At 46.7% G+C, this 19916-nt stretch overlaps 2 protein-coding genes across 4 annotated transcripts; one reads left to right on the forward strand and one right to left on the reverse strand.

Moving 5' to 3' along the window:
* Positions 1-2259: 2259 nt before the first annotated feature.
* On the reverse strand, positions 2260-2615 carry LOC118829311 (40S ribosomal protein S29). Its single transcript, XM_036736326.1, has one exon. It carries the CDS (start codon positions 2582-2584, stop codon positions 2414-2416), a length of 171 nt encoding a protein of 56 aa, XP_036592221.1. The 5' UTR covers positions 2585-2615; the 3' UTR covers positions 2260-2413.
* A 9699-nt stretch (positions 2616-12314) lies between these two features.
* On the forward strand, positions 12315-18655 carry VPS18 (VPS18 core subunit of CORVET and HOPS complexes). Of its 3 annotated transcripts, none has more exons than XM_036736378.1 (5): positions 12315-12632; positions 14167-14308; positions 14610-14701; positions 14940-16810; positions 17327-18655. In XM_036736378.1, exons 1-5 carry the CDS (start codon positions 12542-12544, stop codon positions 18047-18049), a joined length of 2919 nt encoding a protein of 972 aa, XP_036592273.1. In that variant the 5' UTR covers positions 12315-12541; the 3' UTR covers positions 18050-18655. The 3 variants fall into 3 exon arrangements, with proteins under 3 accessions (XP_036592273.1, XP_036592274.1, XP_036592275.1); XM_036736379.1 differs by having other exon boundaries at positions 12333-13041; XM_036736380.1 differs by lacking the exon at positions 12315-12632 and adding an exon at positions 12654-12785.
* The last annotated feature ends 1261 nt before the right edge of the window (positions 18656-19916 follow it).

The following is a 19916-nucleotide window of genomic DNA, read 5'->3' on the forward strand; positions in this document are numbered from 1 at the left end:
GGGTCTGGTGGAGGAAGGGAAGGGACAGGGTACAGAGACAGGGAGACCCATGGCCCCGGTCCAGACTCTAAGGAATAGAAAATTCTCATCTTTGACTTAAAGAGAACTCAAAGGCCAGTAGAAAGGTTATCCAAAGTTAGATAGAAGGGATAGAAGGACTGTTTATCTTTCCCTGTATACACAGTATTAGAGATGTTAGTCGAAGTCACTTGATTTGGGCTAATAACCTAGTTAAAATGCACATTTCAAAGGAAGTAATTAGGGAGTGATTTAACTTCTCTATGGGCTTTATTCAAAAGTTTCTTACAAATGCTAATGAACATTCCCTTTGGAGATCTAGACCAACTCGATCTGGTTTGTGTCACCTGAAAATTACTCATTCCGAGTTGCTAAATAACTTACTTTGTCTGGATCTACATAAATTCAGCCAGTAACTCCCTTCAGGGCCTCTGAAGCAAGCCACCAGTAGGGTGAAGTAGTTTGTTTAGAAAGGGTTATATATCTTATAGCATCATAGCTTCTCCCAGAGACAACTCCGACCTTTACATGAGAAAAGGAAATAAATCATTTACAGAGTGCCTACTGTGTGCCAGGTACTGTTCCTCACAAATATGATTTCGTTTGATCCTCACAACAACCCTATAAGATAGAACGCTGTGATCATCCCCATTTTATAGTTGAGGAAATTGAGGAAAAGAGAGGTTAAGTGACTTGCCCAGGGTCACACAGCTAATAAGTGTCTGAGTCTGTATTGAATTCAGGGTTTCCTGACTCCAGGCCCAGTGCTCTAAAACCACTTCACCACATAGCTGCTTTTTTGTTTGTTTGGTTGGTTTTTTCGAGGGGAGAAGGGAAGGCAATTTGGGTTGAGTGACAAAGCTAGTAAGTGTGTCAAGTGTCTGAGGCTGGATTTGAACTTGTGTCCTCCTGACTCCAGGGCTGCTGCTCTATACACTGCACCACCTAGCCTCTTTTAAAGAGCTTCCTAGCAGAAAGGCTAGCTGTGGAGCCAGGACCTACTTGGAGCCCCAGCATGAATATCTCCAGTTCTTTGAAATGATACAGATATAGTTTGATCTCCCTTGACAGGAACTTGTCAATATGCTTCCTCTAATGTGGTACTTAGAACTTAACACAATATTGTAGACACAATCAGTTCAGGACAGACTGCACATGGACAGTCACCTGCCTCACTCTGGATTCTCTGCTTCAAATAATGGAATAGAGTTTGGGGGAGGGGCTTCACTCCTTAGTCTCAGATGTGATCTCTGTGGGGATCAGCATTCTCTCCTTGCCTAAAGGGAGGCCTCTGACACCAGAAGTCTACTGCGCTTCTTTTCTTTCTTTCAATTACTGCAATTCCCACTTTATGATAGGGATGTTTACACGCAGATGCCTCCTTCTTTCTCATGAGTGGTTTCTCCTAGCAATGTCTGGCTGAGTAGCAGCACCTGCAGGAAGAATTTGGTATTGTCCCTAAATTCCTGGTTGGATCATTGTAATAGCTTTCTAACTTGTCTCTCTCTTCTCCAGGTCATCCTTTATACCAAAACCAAAATCATCTTCTTAATGTAGAGGTCTCATCCTGTTACTCTCTTACTCAGAAAACTCTAGTGGCTCCCTATTATCTCCTGAATAAAATATATTCTTTTTGCCCTGGCGTATAAGACCCTCTACAGCCTGGCGCCAACCCATCTTTCCTGCACTAGTTCATACTCCTTTCCGAATACCTGTGCCAGTAGAACTTAACTACTTATGTTAAGTTTCATGCTCCCTCTTTCCTCATGTAGATTTCAGAAAAACCTGGAAAGGCTTACATAAACTGATGCCGAGTGTACACAGTAACGGTAACATTGTGTGAGGATCAAATATGATTGACTTAGTTCTCCTCAGCAATGCAATGATCCAAGACAATTCCAAAAGACTCGTGATGGAAAATGCTATGCACATCCAGAAAAAGAAATACGGAGTCTGAATGCAAATCGAAGCATACTGTTTTCACTTTATTTTTTTCATAGTTCATTCCTTTTGTTCTTTCTTCTTATACACCATGACTAATACGGAAATATGTTTTACATGATTGCACATATGTAAATATCAAATTGCTTACTGTCTTAGGGAGAAGGGAGAGAAAAGGGAGAGGGAGAAAAATTCGGAACTCAAAATCTTATATAAACTAACTGGTTTTTCTGCATCCGGCTATCCCATTTTCTTTTTTTTGTTTTTTTTTTTGTTTTTTTTTTTGTTTTTTTTAATAACTGAGGATGACCTTTTTAATCATATATGCAAATGGTAGCATAGAATGTACAACAGAATCATATCTTTAGGAGGGTAGATCAAATAGTCGTCCAGAATCCAGTAAAATGGTATATAGTCACTGATGGTCAGTGTAAGCAAGATCCGTTAATATAACTTAGTCCAACTTGATGAAGCCGATGTCTTTTGCGTACTGCCGGAAGCACTGGCGGCACATGTTCAGGCCATACTTGCGGATCAGGCCATGCCGGTTCGAACAGACGCGGCACGACCGAGACCCCTGGCCGAATTTGCGAGGGTGACTCCAGTAGAGCTGCTGGTGACCCATGGCGCCACTAACAAGGACCGGAGACAAAAGACCGGCTATCCCATTTTCAATTCAACCTCCACAGTTATTCAAAAGCTTCCTATTGCCAGTCTCCTAGAGTATAAAATTCTGCCTCTGACCTTCAGGATTTCCCCAAATCTGGTCCCTACCTACCTATTCAACCTTATCGCATACTATTCACCTTTGTATTTCCTATGTTCTAAACAGATTGGGCTACTCATCATTCCTCCTTCTCAATTTGTCCTCTCAAATCAGTGAACAACAATCATTTACTAAGCTCTTATTATATACAGGTACTGGCAATATAAAAGTGAACGAGTATCTGTCCTCAAGAATTTTACATTTTACCGGCAGGATGAGAGATGTTCACAGACAATTAAATACAAATAATTAGAGACACATGCTTATATTACACACACACATATACAATACAAAGTGTTTAGGGGAGGGAAATTGTCTTTACAGGTAATTGGAAAAAATAAAATACCATTAAAACTAAATCAAATCAAATCAAATCAAATGTAGCTCAGGTTGCTAATGCTCTTTCTCTAAGAACTCTGTGCATATTTGTATTTATTCACTTTATATTAATGCTGTGTATGTTTTTGTATGTACTCATCGTCTCCCACCCTAGAATGGAAGCTCTTTGCAAATAGGGGTTGTTTCCCTCTTTGAAGTTGTATCCCTAGAACCTACCCCAGTCCCTGGCACATAGTAGACGCTTAATAAATACTTATTAATTGGTTGCTGCTGCTCCTCCTCAGTGCCTTATATTCGTACAAGCCAAATCCCAATGCCTGGAGTAGATTCTCTCCACATCTCTGCCTTTTTCTAATTTCTGCAAGCAGAAATGATCCATTTCTCCTTGAATATCTCATGCTTTTGACCTCTCCTATGCATTTAATCATATTTTGCCCTATATTGTATCTATTTATGGACAGATCTCTTCCCTCTACCATATTATAATCTCCTTGAAGGCAGGAAATACATCTTTTTTTTTTTTCATGACAGTATTTCCAGCATCTATCTAACACAGCGAATAATGACCCCAGGACTAACCGATCATACTGGGGAAAGCCGAGAGAGCAACCTTGTTTATGGTGAAACATGACTCCAGCATATCTTTCTGGGACAATTACAAATGACTCAGACACTTGAGGCAAACTGGCCTATTTGTTTTCCCCCCATACATGACATTCTGTCTTCCACCTCTTTGACTTTGCACTTTGAATAACAAGGGGAATCTGTGGTCCCACTCTCTTAGGGCCATATAGGGTTACACAGCTCTGGTATTTTATTTTATTTTATTTTTCCTCTTTATTTATTTATTTAAAATATTTAGTTTTCAGCATTGATTTTCACGAGTTTGAATTATGAATTTTCTCCCCATTTCTACCCTTATCCCCAACTCCAAGATGGTGTATATTCTGGATGCCCTGTTCCCCAGTCAGTCCTCCCTTCTGTCACCCCACTCCCCTCCCATCCCCTTTTCCCTTCCTTTCTTGTAGGGCAAGATAAATTTCTACGCCCCATTGCCTGTGTATCTTATTTTCTAGTTGCATGCAAAAACTTTTTTTTTGGTTTTCAACATCTGTTTTTAAAACTTTGAGTTCCAAATTCTCTCCCCTCTTCCCTTCCCACCCACCCTCCCTAAGAAGTCAAGCAATTCAACATAGGCCACATGTGTATCATTATGTATAACCCTTCCACAATACTCATGTTGTGAAAGACTAACTATATTTTGCTCCTTCCCAACCCGTCCTCCTTTATTGAATTTTCTCCCTTGACCCTGTCCCCTTTTGAAAGTGCTTGTCTTTGATTACCTCCACCCCCATCTGCCCTCCCCTCCATCATCCCCCTGCTTTTTTTTATCTTCTTCCCTCCTCTTTCCTGTGGGGTAAGATACCCAGTTGAGTATGTATGGTATTCCCTCCTCAGGCCAAATCTGATGAGAGCAAGATTCACTCATTCCCCCCTCACCTGCCCTCTCCCCTCCTCCCACAGAACTGCTTCCTCTTGCCACCTTTATGCAAGATAATCCACCCCATTCTATCTCTCCCTGTCTCCCTCTCTCAATATATTCCTCTCTCATCCCTTAATTTAATTTTATTTCTTTTAGATATCTTCCCTTCATCTTCAACTCACCCTGTGCCCGCTCTCTCTCTCTCTATATATATACATACATATATACATACATACGCATTCACTTATATATATATACATAAACATGTATATATATATATATATATGCATATTCCCTTCAGCTACCCTAATACTGAGGTCTCATGAATCACACACATCATCTTTCCATGTAGGGATGTAAACAAAACAGTTCAACTGTAGTAAGTCCCTTGAAATTTCTTTTTCTTTTTCTTTTTCTTGATTACCTTTTCATGCTTCTCTTGATTCTTGTGTTTGAAAGTCAAATTTCTATTCAGCTCTGGTCTTTTCACTGAGAAAGCTTGAAAGTCCTCTATTTTATTGAAAATCTGTATTTTGCCTTGGAGCATGATACTCAGTTTTGCTGGGTAGGTGATTCTTGGTTTTAATCCTAGCTCCATTGACCTCCAGAATATCGCATTCCAAGCCCTTCGATCTCTTAATGTAGAAGCTGCCAGATCTTGGGTTATTCTGATTGGATTTCCACAATACTCAAATTGTTTCTTTCTGGCTGCTTGCAATATTTTCTCCTTGATCTGGGAGCTCTGGAATTTGGCGACAATATTCCTAGATTTCTTTTTGGGATCTATTTGAGGAGGCGATCGATGGATTCTTTCAATTTCTATTTTGCCCTGTGGCTCTAGAATATCAGGGCAGTTCTCCTTGATAATTTCTTGAAAGATGATATCTAGGCTCTTTTTTTGATCATGGCTTTCAGGTAGTCCAATAATTTTTAAATTATCTCTCCTGGATCTATTTTCCAGGTCAGTGGTTTTTCCAATGAGATATTTTACATTGTCTTCCATTTTTTCATTCCTTTGGTTCTGTTTTATAATATCTTGATTTCTCATAAAGTCACTAGCTTCCACCTGCTCCAATCTACTTTTTAAGTTAGTATTTTCTTCAGTGGTCTTTTGGACCTCCTTTTCCATTTGGCTAATTCTGCCTTTCAAGGCATTCTTCTCCTCATTGGCTTTTTGGAGCTCTTTTGCCATTTGAGTTAGTCTATTTTTTAAGGTGTTGTTTTCTTCAGTATATTTTTCAGTATTTTTTGGGGTCTCCTTTAGCAAGTCATTGACTTATTTTTCATGGTTTTCTCGCATCCTTCTCATTTCTCTTCCCAATTTTTCCTCTACTTCTCTAACTTGCTTTTCCAAATCCTTTTTGAGCTCTTCCATGGCCTGGGACCAGTTCATGTTTTTCTTGGAGGCTTTTGTTGTAGGCTCTTTGACTTTGTTAACTTCTTCTGTCTGTATGTTTTGGTCTTCTTTGTCACCAAAGAAAGAATCCAAAGTCTGAGACTGAATCTGGGTGCGTTTTTGCTGCCTGGCCATATTCCCAGCCAACTAACTTGACCCTTGAGTTTTTCAGTGGGGTATGACTGCTTGTAGACTAAAGAGTTCTATGTTCCACGTTTGTGGGGGATGCACCAGCTCTGCCACACCAGCACTGCTCCTTCCCCAACAACCCCCAACCCGGACTGGACTTAGATCTTCAGCAGGCTCTTCACTCCTGCTCTGATTCACCACTTAATTCCTCCCACCAGGTGGGCCTGGGGCCGGAAGCAACTGCAGCTGTACTTCTGTAGCTGCCCCACCTCCGCTGCCCCAGGGGCGGAGGGGCCGAACCTCGAACTCCTTCTACTCCCTCAGCTTTTCCCACTAACCTTCTCCGCTGTCTTTGGTGTTTGTGGGTTGAGAAGTCTGGTAACTGCCGCAGCTCACCGATTCAGGGCACTAGGGCACACTCCGCCTGGCTCCTGGTCTGGTTGGTCCATGCCGTTCACGCTGGGCTCTCCTCCACTCTGTTCCGCTCCCATCTCCCAGCTCCATGCGGGATAGACCTCACCCAGAGACCACCCAGGCTGTCCTGGGCTGGAGCCCTGCTTCCCTCTGCTGTTTTGTGGGTTCTGCAGTTCTAGAATTGGTTCAGAGCCATTTTTGATAGATTTTTGGAGGGACTCGGCAGAGAGCTCACGCTAGTCCCTGCTTTCCAGCTGCCATCTTGGCTCCATTCTGGTATTTTAAAGGTTAAAACAAATCCCGTTCTACCTAGATATGACTTGCTGATGTGGCATAGCTATAATTCTACCTTGCCAGTTGGAATTTTCTAATTGGAAAACCTATAGGGCTTTCCTAGTTAATTTTAGAACCCTCCCTACTGGCCCCACCTTTTACTACTGGTCCATGCTCCTTGACACCACTGCCCCACCATAGATGTGAGTATCAGCTGCCAAGGCAGAACCTTAGAATGAAAACTCTATGTAAACCCTTGCCCTCAAGAGCTCTGGACTTTCAACCTTCAAGAGAATATCCCACTACTCCTAAGTGCTACCACATAGCATATTGTCCCATGTTGGGGGCAAGGGAGGCCATAAGTGACTCTATCCCTGCCAGAACTCTATTCCTGCCTGACCGTACTAATAAACTATTCTCACCTATTCCAGGCTCCTTTCCTTGCCATATACTGGAACTTTATCCTAAACTTGCATGACACCTTTACTGTTCCCCATATCTAGAATGCACTCCCTCTTCACTCCAGGATCTTGAAGGCATGGGGTCCCTTCAAAGATTGACTCAAGTAATACCACCTTCAAGAGGCCTTTTGTAAGTCCCTCAATTATTAGAGTTGCCTTCCCCAAACACTTCGTATCGTGTATGTGTGTGTGTGTGTGTGTAATATAGGAGTGTGTATCTATTTAATTATTTGTGAACATCTCTCATCCTGCCAATAAAATATAAAATTCTTGAGTTCAGATACTGGTTCACTTTTATATTGCCAGTGCCTGGCAATAAGTAAGAGCATAGTAAGTGATTGTTCACTGATTTGAGAGGGCAAATTCAGAAGCAGGAACGATGAGTTGCCCAATTTGTTTAGAACATAGGAAATATGGAGGTGAGTAGGATGAGATAAAGTTGAATAGGTAAGTAGGGACCAGATTTGGGAGAATCCTGAAAGTCAGAGGCAGAATTTTATACTCTAGTAGATTGGCGATAGGAAGCTTTTGAATAAAGGGGTGGAACACAGTAGTACATACATTACTGGGGCAGCAGTGTGGAGGTTGATTTGAAAATGGGATAGCTGGATGCAGAAAAACTAGTTAGAGTTTATGATCACCAGGGTAGTTGGGTTGATAGTGTGGAGGGGAGACTAGATATAGAAATATTGTACTGTAGGGTTAGAAGGGACAGGACTGACTGGATGTGTGAGATGAGATAGAGAGAAGAGGCAAAGTCGACTCCCAGGTAGAAGCCCGGATGACTGGGAGGACTGAAACAGAGAAGGCCTGGGGAGGGCAGGTTTAAGGAGAAAGACGATGAAGTTACTGCCTCAATACTTTTCCATGTAGTTGGTAGAACCATCCACTTTAGCTGTAGAGTTGGCCACCACCACCACAACAACAGACTGTGTGTGCTTAGAAGAGAAGATATCTAGCTTGGCCATCTAACTAGGTAGGTTGGGAATGGAAGTCCCAGCAGTTCACTTCAACACTCATTCAGTAGACAGCTACTGTGTGTAAGGCTTGGTGCTAGGGAGATGCCAGGATACAAAGATCAATAAAAACAGTAATAATCTAGGTCGTCAAGAAGACTTGAGTTCAAATCTGGCCTCAGACACTTATCAGCTGTGTGACCCTGGGCAAGTCACTTAACCTAATCTGCCTCAGTTTCCTCATCTGTAAAATGACCTGGAGAAGGAAATGGCAGACCGCTCCAGTATTTCTGCCAAGAAAATCCCAAATAAGGTCATGAAGAGTCAGACACAACTGAAACTACTGAACAAAGTCTCTCACGGAACTCCCTCTTCCTTCTACAGCTTAGAACGTAAATTCTTTCCAAGGAGGGTTGGTTTTCATTCTTTGCGTTGGTGTTTTCACCATCTGGCATGGTCTCAACACACAGATAGTAGGGGCTTGGTAGACTCTTGTGGACTGGATTGATTTCTTGCTCCTACTAACTCTACTAAAAGAATTTGGAAGACAATGGGGTGGAGTAGATGGACAGAACATTGGACTTGTCATCAATAAGTTCAAATCCCAGCTTCTGCACATTTAGAGTCTAAGTCTCAGTTTTAAATGCGATTAATAATAGTTAGCCTATAAATGGCGCTTTGAGATTTGTAAATCACTTCACATATTACTATCTCACTTAATCCTCAGGTTCCTGTAAGAGATGTGCTCTCATTATCCCTCCTTTTACAGATAAGGAAACAGAGTCTCTAAGACATTAAGTAACTTGCTTAAGGATACACAGCTAGGTCTTGAATCAGGGTCTGTGCCTCCTCACAGGTTTGTTGTGGAGCTCGTGGAATATTATTCGTAAAGCACTCTGCAAACCTTAAACTACTATATAAATATCAGCTATTATTACCTCCCTGAAATCAAAACTTTCCCATCCCCACCCTTGCTTGACTCCAGAGAGACAAGCTCTAGGGCAAGACAGGCTGATAGTTACCGAGATGACCTGAAGCTGACCTGGGTAACCTGTTCTGGGTTTCCTTGGCCCTAGTTTGTGTGGGAGAAGGGACTGCTTGCTAAACTCCTTTTTTAACTGGGCAAAGGAAAGGCACAGTAGGCCCATCCCCTGCCCAGGGGTCAGCCCCAAACCTCTGGCAACTGCAGTCCGGTTTTGGGAAAACAAACCAGCAGTGTTTGAAGCTATAATCCTATGATACTGGGATTAGAAAGGATAAGTGGGAAGTTTTGCCAAGGAAAAAAAGGGCAGGGTGAGGCAGGAATTTTTAGGGGGAGGGGAGAGGCAGAGGAGTAGAAAAAAACGAAGAGGGCTGTTCCAGGGAAGAAGCCAGCAGATGAAAGATACAGGTAAGAGCTGGATCTAGGAGGGGATGGGGGAGTAGAGGGAGCTGCAGAGGTCGAGAGTTCAAAACTGGGCTGGTGCTAGAGACACACAGAAATTGTTTTGGGGGGACTCAGGCCCTATAAGAAAGTGGTTAGATAGTGTGCAGTTGGGGATGAGAAAGACAACATCGCATAGTGATACAAGCAACGGATTGGGGGATTTAGAGGTAGGAAACCTGGAACCCAAATTTACTCTCTGCTACTTCCTACCTGTGTCAGTCAATAAAGATTTATAAAGTACTTCCTCCTATGCTATGTGCCAGGCACTGTGCAAAATGCTGGTGTTACAAAGTGAGGCAAAAGACTCCCACCCCCCGGGGGATCTCACAATCTAATGAGGAAAATAACATGCAAATAATTATGTACAAATTACGTGAATACAAACAGTGCCCTAAGAGCTAAAAATATTAATTGTTGACTTTGTGAAGCCCCTGGTTTATTCTCCAACCTGAAGGTGCCCTAAAGTCTCTTCCCCTTATCTTGAAATACCATAAAACTTCTCCCTTAATCTGGACTATAACATTCCTTGTCTCCCCCCACCCTGGGTCATAAAATTTCCCTTGTCTCCCTTATCTTGTGTCATCCTTCTTCCTCATCCTGTCCCTAAATCTCCAACACCCATTAGAAACCCTAAAAATTATGTCATCATCCTAAGCACTGTAGAGCTTTCTGTCTATGTAAGTCTGGTTCTTTTTCTATATCAGAGCCTTTGTTTAGCTTCTTGCTAAATCTCAGGCTCGCTGCTTTTGCGTCAATAAAGCTCCCAATGGCTACAGAGAAGGTCTAAGTGAATTCTTTCACATCTGAACCAGCTCTCCCAACTGACACCTCAACACAAACAAGGAGCTCTATACAGTAGGACAAACTGGAGATCACCAACAGTGAAGCCACTGGAATTAGGGTGGATTGAGAAAGGCTTCCTTTAGAAGGTAGAACTTTAGCAGATCCTTGAAGGAAGCCAGGGAAAAAACCCTGGGGCAGAGAGGAGGAGAGAGAGAATTGCAGGAATGGAGGCCAGCCAGTGAAAATAGTCAGCAGGAGTGTCTTATTTGAGGAACAGAAGGGAGGTCAGTGTCCCTGGTTCAAAATCGTGTGTGTGTGTGTGTGTGTGTGTGTGTGTGTGTGTGTGTATTCGAGTGTGCGTGTACATAAGATGTAAGAACACTGAAAGGGGAAGGGGAGGTTTTGAAGGGCTTTGAATGCCCAATGGGATTTTATATATGATCCTGAAGGTGAAAGGGGGCCGCTGGACTTTACATAGTTAATACTGATAATAATAATAACTAGCATTTATAAAGCACCTACAACGTACCGGGCAACGTGCTAAGCACTTTACACATATTATTTCTTTGATCCTAACAACAGCGCCGGGAGGTAAAAGCTGTTATTATGCCTCTCTTACAGATGAGAAAACTGAGGCTAATAGCAGTTAAGTAACTTGCCCAAAGTCACACAGCTATGAAGCATCCAAGGCTGGATGTGAACTTGTCTAGGTTGTGAAGTGGATAGAGCACCAGGCTTGGAATCAGGAAGACTCCTCTTCGTAAGTTCAAATCTGGCCTCAGACACTCACAGCTTTGTGATCCTGGGCAATGACCCTGTTTGCCTCGTCTGTAAAATGAGATGGATAAGAAAATGGCAAACTACACCAGTAACTTTGCCAAGAAAATTCCAAATGGGGTCATGGAGAGTCAGACAGGACTGAAACGACTCAACAACAAATCCTCGATTCCAGGACAACCACTGTGTCCCCTGCAGCAGCCAGGGCGACATAAACGACCACTGTGAGGGCTGAGAGGAGGAAGAAGCGGAGTTGGCGGGGAGAGATTTGTGGCTGGAAGACCAATGCCCAAGGTTTTGCAGCTGAGGAGGGTCTGCATGGAGTGGTGGTAGTGTCAGAAAGAAGGTGGCCTATTTCAGAGGTGTTCCAAAGGTAGAATAGAAAAGACTTGGAAACACATTGATTATGGAGTCAAGGCTGTGAGCCTGGGTGACTGGGAGGATGGTGGTATTCTTAACAGAGTAATTATGAAGAAGGGACGCTTTGGGGGGAAAGATAAAGGGTTTAGTTTTGAACCAGTTGTATCACTTAAAAATCTGAATCTTAGCTGTCCTCTAAAAAAATAAAGCTTTGTTTGTTTGTTTTTTTCTTTTAGAAATGAGTTAGGATACACTAATCCTAATAGGACACTAGCTGTGTGATCCTGGATAAATCGCTTGACCTCTCTGTGCTTCAGCTTCATCTGTAAAAGGAGGCATGAGGGAAGGAAGGAGGGGAAGAGGGAAGAAAGGGGAGAGGGAAGAGGAGAGGAGGAAAAAGAGGAGAAGGGAGGGGAGAGAGGGGGGAGGGAAAAAGAGTGAGGGGGAGAGGGAGGAGGGAAGGGAGAAGGGAAGAAAGGGAAGGAGGAAGGTGGGGAGGAGGGAAGGAAAGAAAGGGGAGGGGAGTTGGGGAGAAGGAGGAGAGGAAGAAAGAGGGAGGGGAGGAAGGGAGGAGGGAAGGGAAGGGGGAAGGGGAGAGGAAAGGAAGGAGGAAGTTTCTCAAGGTAGGAGGTAAGGGAGAGGGGGAGGAGGAAGGAGAAGGGAAGTATCCCTCGCCCCACCCCCATCCTCTTGCAGCTATGCACATGCTCGGAAGAACTTTGTCCGGCGCATGCGTAGTGCATACTCCTTGGGCTGAGGAAGTGGCGTCACGGTAGGTGCGCCCTCCCGCCCGCCGCGACATGTCACGTTACGTCACGGGGTCGGAATCAGCTGAGCCGCTTGGGACGGGATCGAGCCGTGGCTGGGCCGCGTGAGGCCGAGAGGCTGGGGAGGGCTTCCCGCCTTTGGGGGAGGGCCCTCGGTTTTTGGGGAGCCGAGGGTTCGGTCCCCCCGGAGGCAAGGAGGGTCTCCGCTTCCGTCGCGGGGCCTCGGCGGGGGAAGCCGAGAGGCCGGCTGCCATGGCGTCCATCCTGGACGAGTACGAAGACTCGCTGTCGCGCTCGGCCGTCCTGCAACCGAGCTGCCCGAGTGTGGGCATCCCCCACTCGGGTAAGCGAGAGCCGTGGCGGCGGGGCTGAGGAGCGGCCGGGGCAGGATCTGCTCTCCGTGCGTTTCTCGGCCTCCGGAGACCCCTCGCGCGTTCCCTGGGAGGAGGCCTGGTGCCTAATTGGAGTCTAAGACGGCTGTAGCAAGAGCTGTCAGGTGACTCGGGCGAGTCCCTTGTTCTCTGGGTCACTTCCCATTTCTCTGGGCTCTCCGCTGGCTTTGTATTCTCAGCTCCCAGCGCGGTACCTTCAATATAGCAACCGCTTCGTAAATGTTTGAACGAATGAGCTGAATCGAGCGTGCCAGTAACTCACGTTTCCATAGCTCTTGAAGTTTGCAGAGCATTTTCCCCCAACAACCCTGTGAAGGGAGGAGGGCAGGCATCGTTAACACCGTTTTACAGACTGGGAAAGTAAGGCTCGTCGAGATTCACTGAGTAGCCACTTGTCACCTAGATACTACACCAAGAGGCTGGATTGTACCAGTGCCATCATTGAGATGCACTGAGGCTGAAGAAGTAGTGGGGTGGGTGGGGGTGGGGGGGAAGAGAAAGCCTTTGTTCAGGGTAAAGATCAGGGTAGGGAATGAAGAATTTCAAAGGAAGGGAGTTGGAGAGTAGTTCTGGATTTTTTGTTGTTTCGGTGGTGTCTGAATTTGTAACCCCATCTTGCCAAAGATCCTGGAGTGGTTTGCCATTTTCCTTCTCCAGATCATTTTACAGATAGGGAGACTGAGGCAAAGAGGTGAAGTAACTTGTCCAGGGCCACACAGCTAATAAGTGTCTGAGGTCGCATTTGAGCTCAGGTCTTCCTGACTCCAGGGTCCGCACTCTCTCTATCCACTTTTGCCACCCAGCTACCGTTATTGTGTAGATCAGGTAAATGAAAAAGAGGGCTCAAGACTTTGAGTTGGAATTTGGAAGTGCCCTGATGTTTAGTGAAAGTTGATGCAGAAAATTGGAGGGAGTGAAAGATTTAAAAGGACTGAAACATTTTGAATGACTGTTGGGGAAGAAGGGATTCTTTTCCCCACCCCACACCCCAGAGGAAACAGTTACAGTTAATTCCAGTATTAGAGCGATTCTTTCAGGACACTCCTCCATTCAGCAAATTTTATCACTACCCTGATAGTTCACTCCAAAACTTGCTGTCTCAGGTGATTAGGAGCTAAGAAAATAGACTCGCTGTAACTGAATTTTGAGTCAGGCATGCTGACCCTTTGAAAATTAAGGGAATCCAAGGTTAATGGCAAAGACATTGATGAGTAAACACAACCCTTCAGGATGGGAGCAGGTGTAACAGGGTCAGAAACAGTCTGGAGGTTCACTGAAAATGTTAAGGATTCCTTTTTCAGATGTATGAGAAGACCCCAAAGGCTGAGTAAGTGCCTATTCAGAGTCCAGCCTAACCAAAGTTTTGGCTGTGAAGTAGAGCAAGAAAATAGAGAGGAGCTAAGCTGTTGTTACATAAGTAGGGAATACCATGCTTCACTTTTTTACTTTGTAGAATTCACTTGCCTTTTTTTTTCTTGGTTACAGGGTTTGTAAATGCCCCACTGGAGAAGGAAGCACCCATCTTTACCAAGCAGCGGATTGACTTTACTCCCTCTGACCGTATCACCAGCCTTGTAGTCTCCTGTAATCAACTCTGCATGAGCCTGGGCAAGGACACCCTACTCCGGTAAGTCAGGGCCCAAATGGCCAGACAGAGGAAGCAGCTTATGGGAGTGGGGAAGAGGTTGGTGGTAATTCTGGAGTTACTTCAAAATACCAAAGCCACTGCTCCATTCTAGAAAGAGGAAGTAATTTAGTTAAAAAAATTTTTTGGAAGACACTTTTAATCCACCTTCATTCTGAGGTATTCCTGACATATTAGTTTGTCAACTACAAGAGAGATTTCAGTGTGGTCACATCTCAGGGTAGGGTACTTCCCGTAGGTTATTATTTCTCTGGGCTGAAGTTGTGGCTCTCCTTCCCCACAGCATTGATCTGGGAAAGGCAAATGAACCCAATCATGTGGAGTTGGGACGCAAAGATGAAGCCAAAGTTCATAAGATGTTTCTGGATCACACTGGTAAGAGGTGGTAATGTACTGAAATACTGAGGGGATCGAGGATGGGGAGGGGGAAAGAAAATTAGTCATAGGGAATCTGGAAGAACTGCTAGGAGTATCATTCTAGAGTTTGTTGCTGCCACCAGAAATGTTAAACATTTTGAGAGTGGTATTTTCAGGAATGGGGTAGAGGGTGGGAGGGGCAGTGCTCTTAGTAGCCAGACTGCATCCTGGCATCTCCTGTCCCCTTTTACTCCAGGCTCACACCTCTTGATTGCCTTGAGCAGTACTGAAGTCCTCTACATAAACCGCAATGGACAGAAGGTTCGGCCACTGGCACGATGGAAGGGGCAGCTGGTGGAGAGTGTGGGCTGGAACAAGGCCCTGGGCACAGAGAGCAGCACTGGACCCATCCTAGTGGGTACAGCCCAGGGCCAGATCTTTGAAGCAGAACTCTCAGCCAGTGAAGGTGGCCTTTTTGGTCCTGCACCTGACCTCTACTTCCGCCCCCTTTATGTACTGATGGAGGAGGGAGGCCCAGCACCCGTGTGCTCCATAGAGACAGAACGTGGCCTTGATGGACGTTGTTTTGTCATTGCCACTACTCGCCAGCGCCTCTTCCAGTTCACGGGCCGTGTGGCAGAGGGGGCTGAGATCCAGGGCTTTTCGGGGCTCTTTGCCACCTATACTGACCACCCACCACCTTTTCGAGAATTCCCCAGCAATCTGGGTTACAGTGAGTTGGCTTTCTATACCCCCAAGCTGCGCTCTGCACCCCGTGCTTTTGCCTGGATGATGGGGGATGGTGTGCTGTATGGAGCATTGGACTGTGGGCGTCCCGATTCTTTGCTGAGTGAAGAAAGAGTGTGGGATTATCCACCTGGTGTAGGCCCTGGAGCCAGCCCTCCCCTGGCTATCGTCTTGACCCAGTTCCACTTCTTGCTGCTCCTAGCAGACCGAGTAGAAGCAGTGTGTACGTTAACAGGGCAGGTGGTGTTACGAGATCACTTTCTAGAAAAATTTGGGCCATTACGACATATGGTGAAAGATTCCTCTACAGGGCACTTATGGGCTCACACTGAACGGGCTGTGTTCCGTTATCATGTGCAGCGTGAGGCCCGAGATGTTTGGCGCACCTATCTGGATATGAACCGTTTTGACCTGGCCAAGGAATATTGCCGTGAGCGGCCTGACTGCCTAGACACAGTTCTGGCCCGTGAGGCTGACTTCTGCTTCCGCCAGCGCCGTTATGTAGAGAGTGCTCGATGCTATGCCCTGACCCAAAGCTACTTTGAAGAGATTGCCCTCAAGTTCTTGGAAGTTCGACAGGAGGAGGCCTTGGCAGAATTCTTGCAGCGGAAATTAGCTGGGCTGAAGCCAACTGAGCGTACCCAGGCCACACTGCTCACTGCGTGGTTGACAGAACTCTACTTGAGCCGGCTAGGAGCACTGCAGGGTGATGCGGATTCTTTGCCACTTTATCGGGAAACACGAGAGAGATTCCGAGACTTCCTCAGTAGCCCACGCAACAAAGAATGGCTCTTTGCCAGCCGAGCCTCAATCCATGAGTTGCTGGCCAGCCATGGGGACACAGAACACATGGTGTATTTTGCTGTGATCATGCAGGACTATGAGCGGGTTGTAGCATATCACTGCCAGCACGAAGCCTATGAGGAGGCTTTGGCTGTGCTCTCCCGGCACCATGATCCCCAGCTCTTTTATAAATTTTCACCCATTCTCATTCGTCATATTCCTCGACAGCTGGTGGATGCTTGGATTGAGCTGGGCAGCCGCCTAGATGCCCGGCAGCTCATCCCAGCCCTGGTGAACTATAGCCAAGGTGGGGAAGCCCAGCAAGTGAGCCAGGCCATCCGCTACATGGAATTCTGTGTGAATGTGCTAGGGGAGACTGAGCAAGCCATTCACAACTACCTGCTTTCATTGTATGCAAGAGGTCAGGCTGCCTCATTGCTGGCCTACCTGGAGCAGGCAGGGACCAGTCCCCACCGTGTGCACTACGACCTCAAATATGCCCTGCGACTCTGCGCGGAGCACGGCCATCACCGGGCCTGCGTTCACGTCTACAAGGTGTTAGAGTTTTATGAAGAGGCCGTTGACTTGGCTCTCCAGGTGAGGAGTGCAGAGCCCTGGTGCTGTGCTGAAAGGGTCTGAGAGAAGATGTCTGGGTGTGTGAGGGTAGTAGATGGATGGGCCAAGATAGATTCTTTGTTATTTGGGGTTGGCTACTGCGAGAGCAGAGAAGAACATATCAGTTTGTGCTTTCTGCATCAGTCCAGGGGAATGGAGTGGGCAGAACAGAGGATTAGTGCTGGGTGAGAAGAGTCCTCACTCTTCCTTTCAGAGCTTTAAGTAAGCCTCTGGGCTTAGACTTTTGGTGTCAGTAGAATATTTGGTGAGCTGGGACAATAAAAGCTAATTGCCTATTGGGACTGTAGTGTGTTTGTTAGAAATAAGGAATAGGGTTTCTTATTCCCATCACTGAAGTTCTTATCCTTCCTGCTGCCTAGAAGAAGTGAGGAGCATGAGCTCTTGGGTTGCTTTGGCTCCATGGTCTGACAGTCTGTGTCCACTCCCTTTCCCAGCCAGGTAGAGTGTGCCATCGGTAACCTTTTTTATTCCTTCCAGGTGGATGTGGATCTGGCTAAACAGTGTGCAGATCTGCCAGAAGAGGATGAGGAACTGCGTAAGAAACTGTGGCTGAAGATCGCCCGGCACGTGGTACAAGAGGAAGAAGACGTGAAGACTGCCATGGCCTGTCTGGCTAGCTGTCCTCTCCTCAAAATAGAGGATGTGCTGCCTTTCTTTCCCGACTTTGTCACCATTGACCACTTCAAGGAGGCCATCTGCAGCTCCCTGCAGGCCTACAACCGGCACATTGATGAGCTCCAGCGGGAGATGGAGGAGGCTACAGCTAGTGCCCAGCGGATTCGGCGAGACCTGCAGGAGCTGCGTGGGCGCTATGGCACCGTGGAGCCTCAGGACAAGTGCTCGGCCTGTGACTTCCCCCTGCTCAATCGTCCTTTCTATGTCTTTCTCTGCGGTCACATGTTCCACGCTGACTGCCTCCTGCAGGCTGTTAGGCCTGGCCTCCCTGCCTATAAGCAAGCCCGTCTGGAGGAGCTGCAGCGAAAGCTAGGGTCTGCTCCACCTCCCACCAAAGGCCCACCCCGCACAAAAGAGGGAGAAGGAGGGACCGCAGGGGCACCCAGCCGGGAACAGCTGAAAGCCGACCTCGATGAACTGGTGGCAGCTGAATGTGTCTACTGTGGGGAGCTGATGATCCGTTCCATTGACCGGCCTTTCATCGACCCCCTGCGATACGAAGAAGAACACCAAAGCTGGCTTTAGGGGGTCACTGCCGCTCACCGCAAGATGGGGAAACACACCATCTGCTAAGTCCCTGTCCCTTCTGTAGACATCTAGTGATTCTCAGTTCCGCTGAGGCGAGGGACAGGCAGGAGTATAAGTGCCCCTGTGGGGCCTATCTCACCTCAGCCCTTTGAGCTGGATCCGCCAGCTTTTCTGCCATCTCTTTGAGATGGTGCCATGTTCTTGGCCCCCCACCCCAGCCGATCTAACCAGGGCTTATTGTCTCAAGAATATTTGTTCTTTAGAAATTTTGCCTTCTCCTTTGCAATATACATGCCTCTGTTTCTTTCCCTGGCTTCCCATTCACTTGCTAGAGTCCTCACTTGATAACCTGTCAGATTCCAGCATACACAACTAAGTCTGCAGAGGGGGACCCTTCTTGTGAGGATCAAGGAGACTGCATACTTTCCTGGACCCTCGTGGGTCCCCTGAGCTGGGGAAAAGACTGCCTGAGGGAGATATTAGCTGGTGGGCTTTGTGTCCCTGTGCCTAGGAAGCCATTAGAAGGTCTTATCTTTGGGAAGGATTGTGAGGAATACCACTCCTCCTGTTTAGAAGACATTAAACTATCTGTGATGCTGTGCCTGGCATTGGTTACTTTGTGACAGTAGAATGCTGCACAGTGAAGCTGAGTGAATCTGGGCTGGAATTCAAGGGGCCTGGGTTCTGAGGTGTGTCTATGAGGGGCATGTTTAGGTTGTTGCAGTGTTTGCATTGGTATCCTCTTTGGGCCTTGCTGCCAGGAAAGTTCTGGCCATCAGTGGACCCCCCCAGGAGATCCCTTCTGTAATCTTGTGCCCATCCCCTACTTCCCTCCCCTGGGGGTGGGAGGGATTGGGAAGGAGGCCAAGGTGAGGGAAGATCTTTGGAACCTTCTCAGCTGGATCCATTGTTGGGTTGGGGAACAAGAGACGTTCATTCTTTCTTTTGTCCAGCAGGTGGAACTGCACCCGGTAGGATGTCTCGTGTTCTTCTTGCTTTTGGCCACCAGGGAACACTGTTTCCTCAGGCAGGCTCTGCGCTGCAGCTTCCCTTCCCCCAACACCAGGTGCCCAAACCACTTGCTGCTGCTAGACTTAACTGTCCATGCATGAGTGATCCTTAAGCGCCCTCTATCTGCCCTTAACTCTTCTGGGGAGAGGAGGTCCTTTAAGTACTCGCTGCTCAATCCTGCCGTAGTTCTCGGCACCTAACCCCGGAGGGTCTGCCCCTGCCCGCTGACTCAGCTAGGCTGGCCCTGGCCCCTTTGCTGCAGCAGGGTGACTCTTTGTTCTCTTGTGCCTGGCTGGGCCCTGCCCATCCATCCCTGGAGTACTCAAAGTGTGCTTCCTTGCCTTTGTTAGGAGGTGAACACCTGGGGAGATGGCCACAGGTGAAGTCCAGCTGCGAGCGGAGAGAGCAGCTTGGGCACAAGCTTGTTGGTGTGGTCCGTCAGGTGGGTCAGAGGAAAACAGAAAGTAAGGAGCAAGTATCCTGAAGCCAGGGTCAGCCAGGCAGTAACTGAAAGGGATTCTCTTCCTCTGCCCCCGCCTCCAGCTGCGGTGAAACAGGATGGGCCATAGTCTGGTGACGGGGTGACTGTGGTGTCCTATTCCATTCTCCTGCCTCACTTGGCCGAAAAGGTGCCTAGTGGCCACACCCAGGGTGTGGTTCCATTCCAGTCCCCCCTTATCTCTCAGTTCTGCGCTCCTTGCCCTGGATGGCCCCTACTTTGCTGAAGTCAGAGACTGAGGCCATGGGCCTTTCTCATAGATCTTTCAAGTTAGATCATTACTGGAACAACACAATCATGAGGCCTGCCAGGCTCTAGACCAGGGGTTACGCCACAGCTCCAAAGACACGTTAG

This window comes from Trichosurus vulpecula, chromosome 8, assembly GCF_011100635.1.
Source record: "Trichosurus vulpecula isolate mTriVul1 chromosome 8, mTriVul1.pri, whole genome shotgun sequence".
Classification (NCBI taxonomy): domain Eukaryota; kingdom Metazoa; phylum Chordata; class Mammalia; order Diprotodontia; family Phalangeridae; genus Trichosurus; species Trichosurus vulpecula.

Coding starts and splice junctions, on each gene's coding strand:
- LOC118829311 (XM_036736326.1), bottom strand. CDS start 2,584: ATGGGTCACCAGCAGCTCTACTGGAGTCACCCTCGCAAATTCGGCCAG.
- VPS18 (XM_036736378.1), top strand. CDS start 12,542: ATGGCGTCCATCCTGGACGAGTACGAAGACTCGCTGTCGCGCTCGGCC. Junction 12,633..14,166: donor TGTGGGCATCCCCCACTCGG/GTAAGCGAGAGC, acceptor TCTTGGTTACAG/GGTTTGTAAATGCCCCACTG. Junction 14,702..14,939: donor GATGTTTCTGGATCACACTG/GTAAGAGGTGGT, acceptor CTTTTACTCCAG/GCTCACACCTCTTGATTGCC.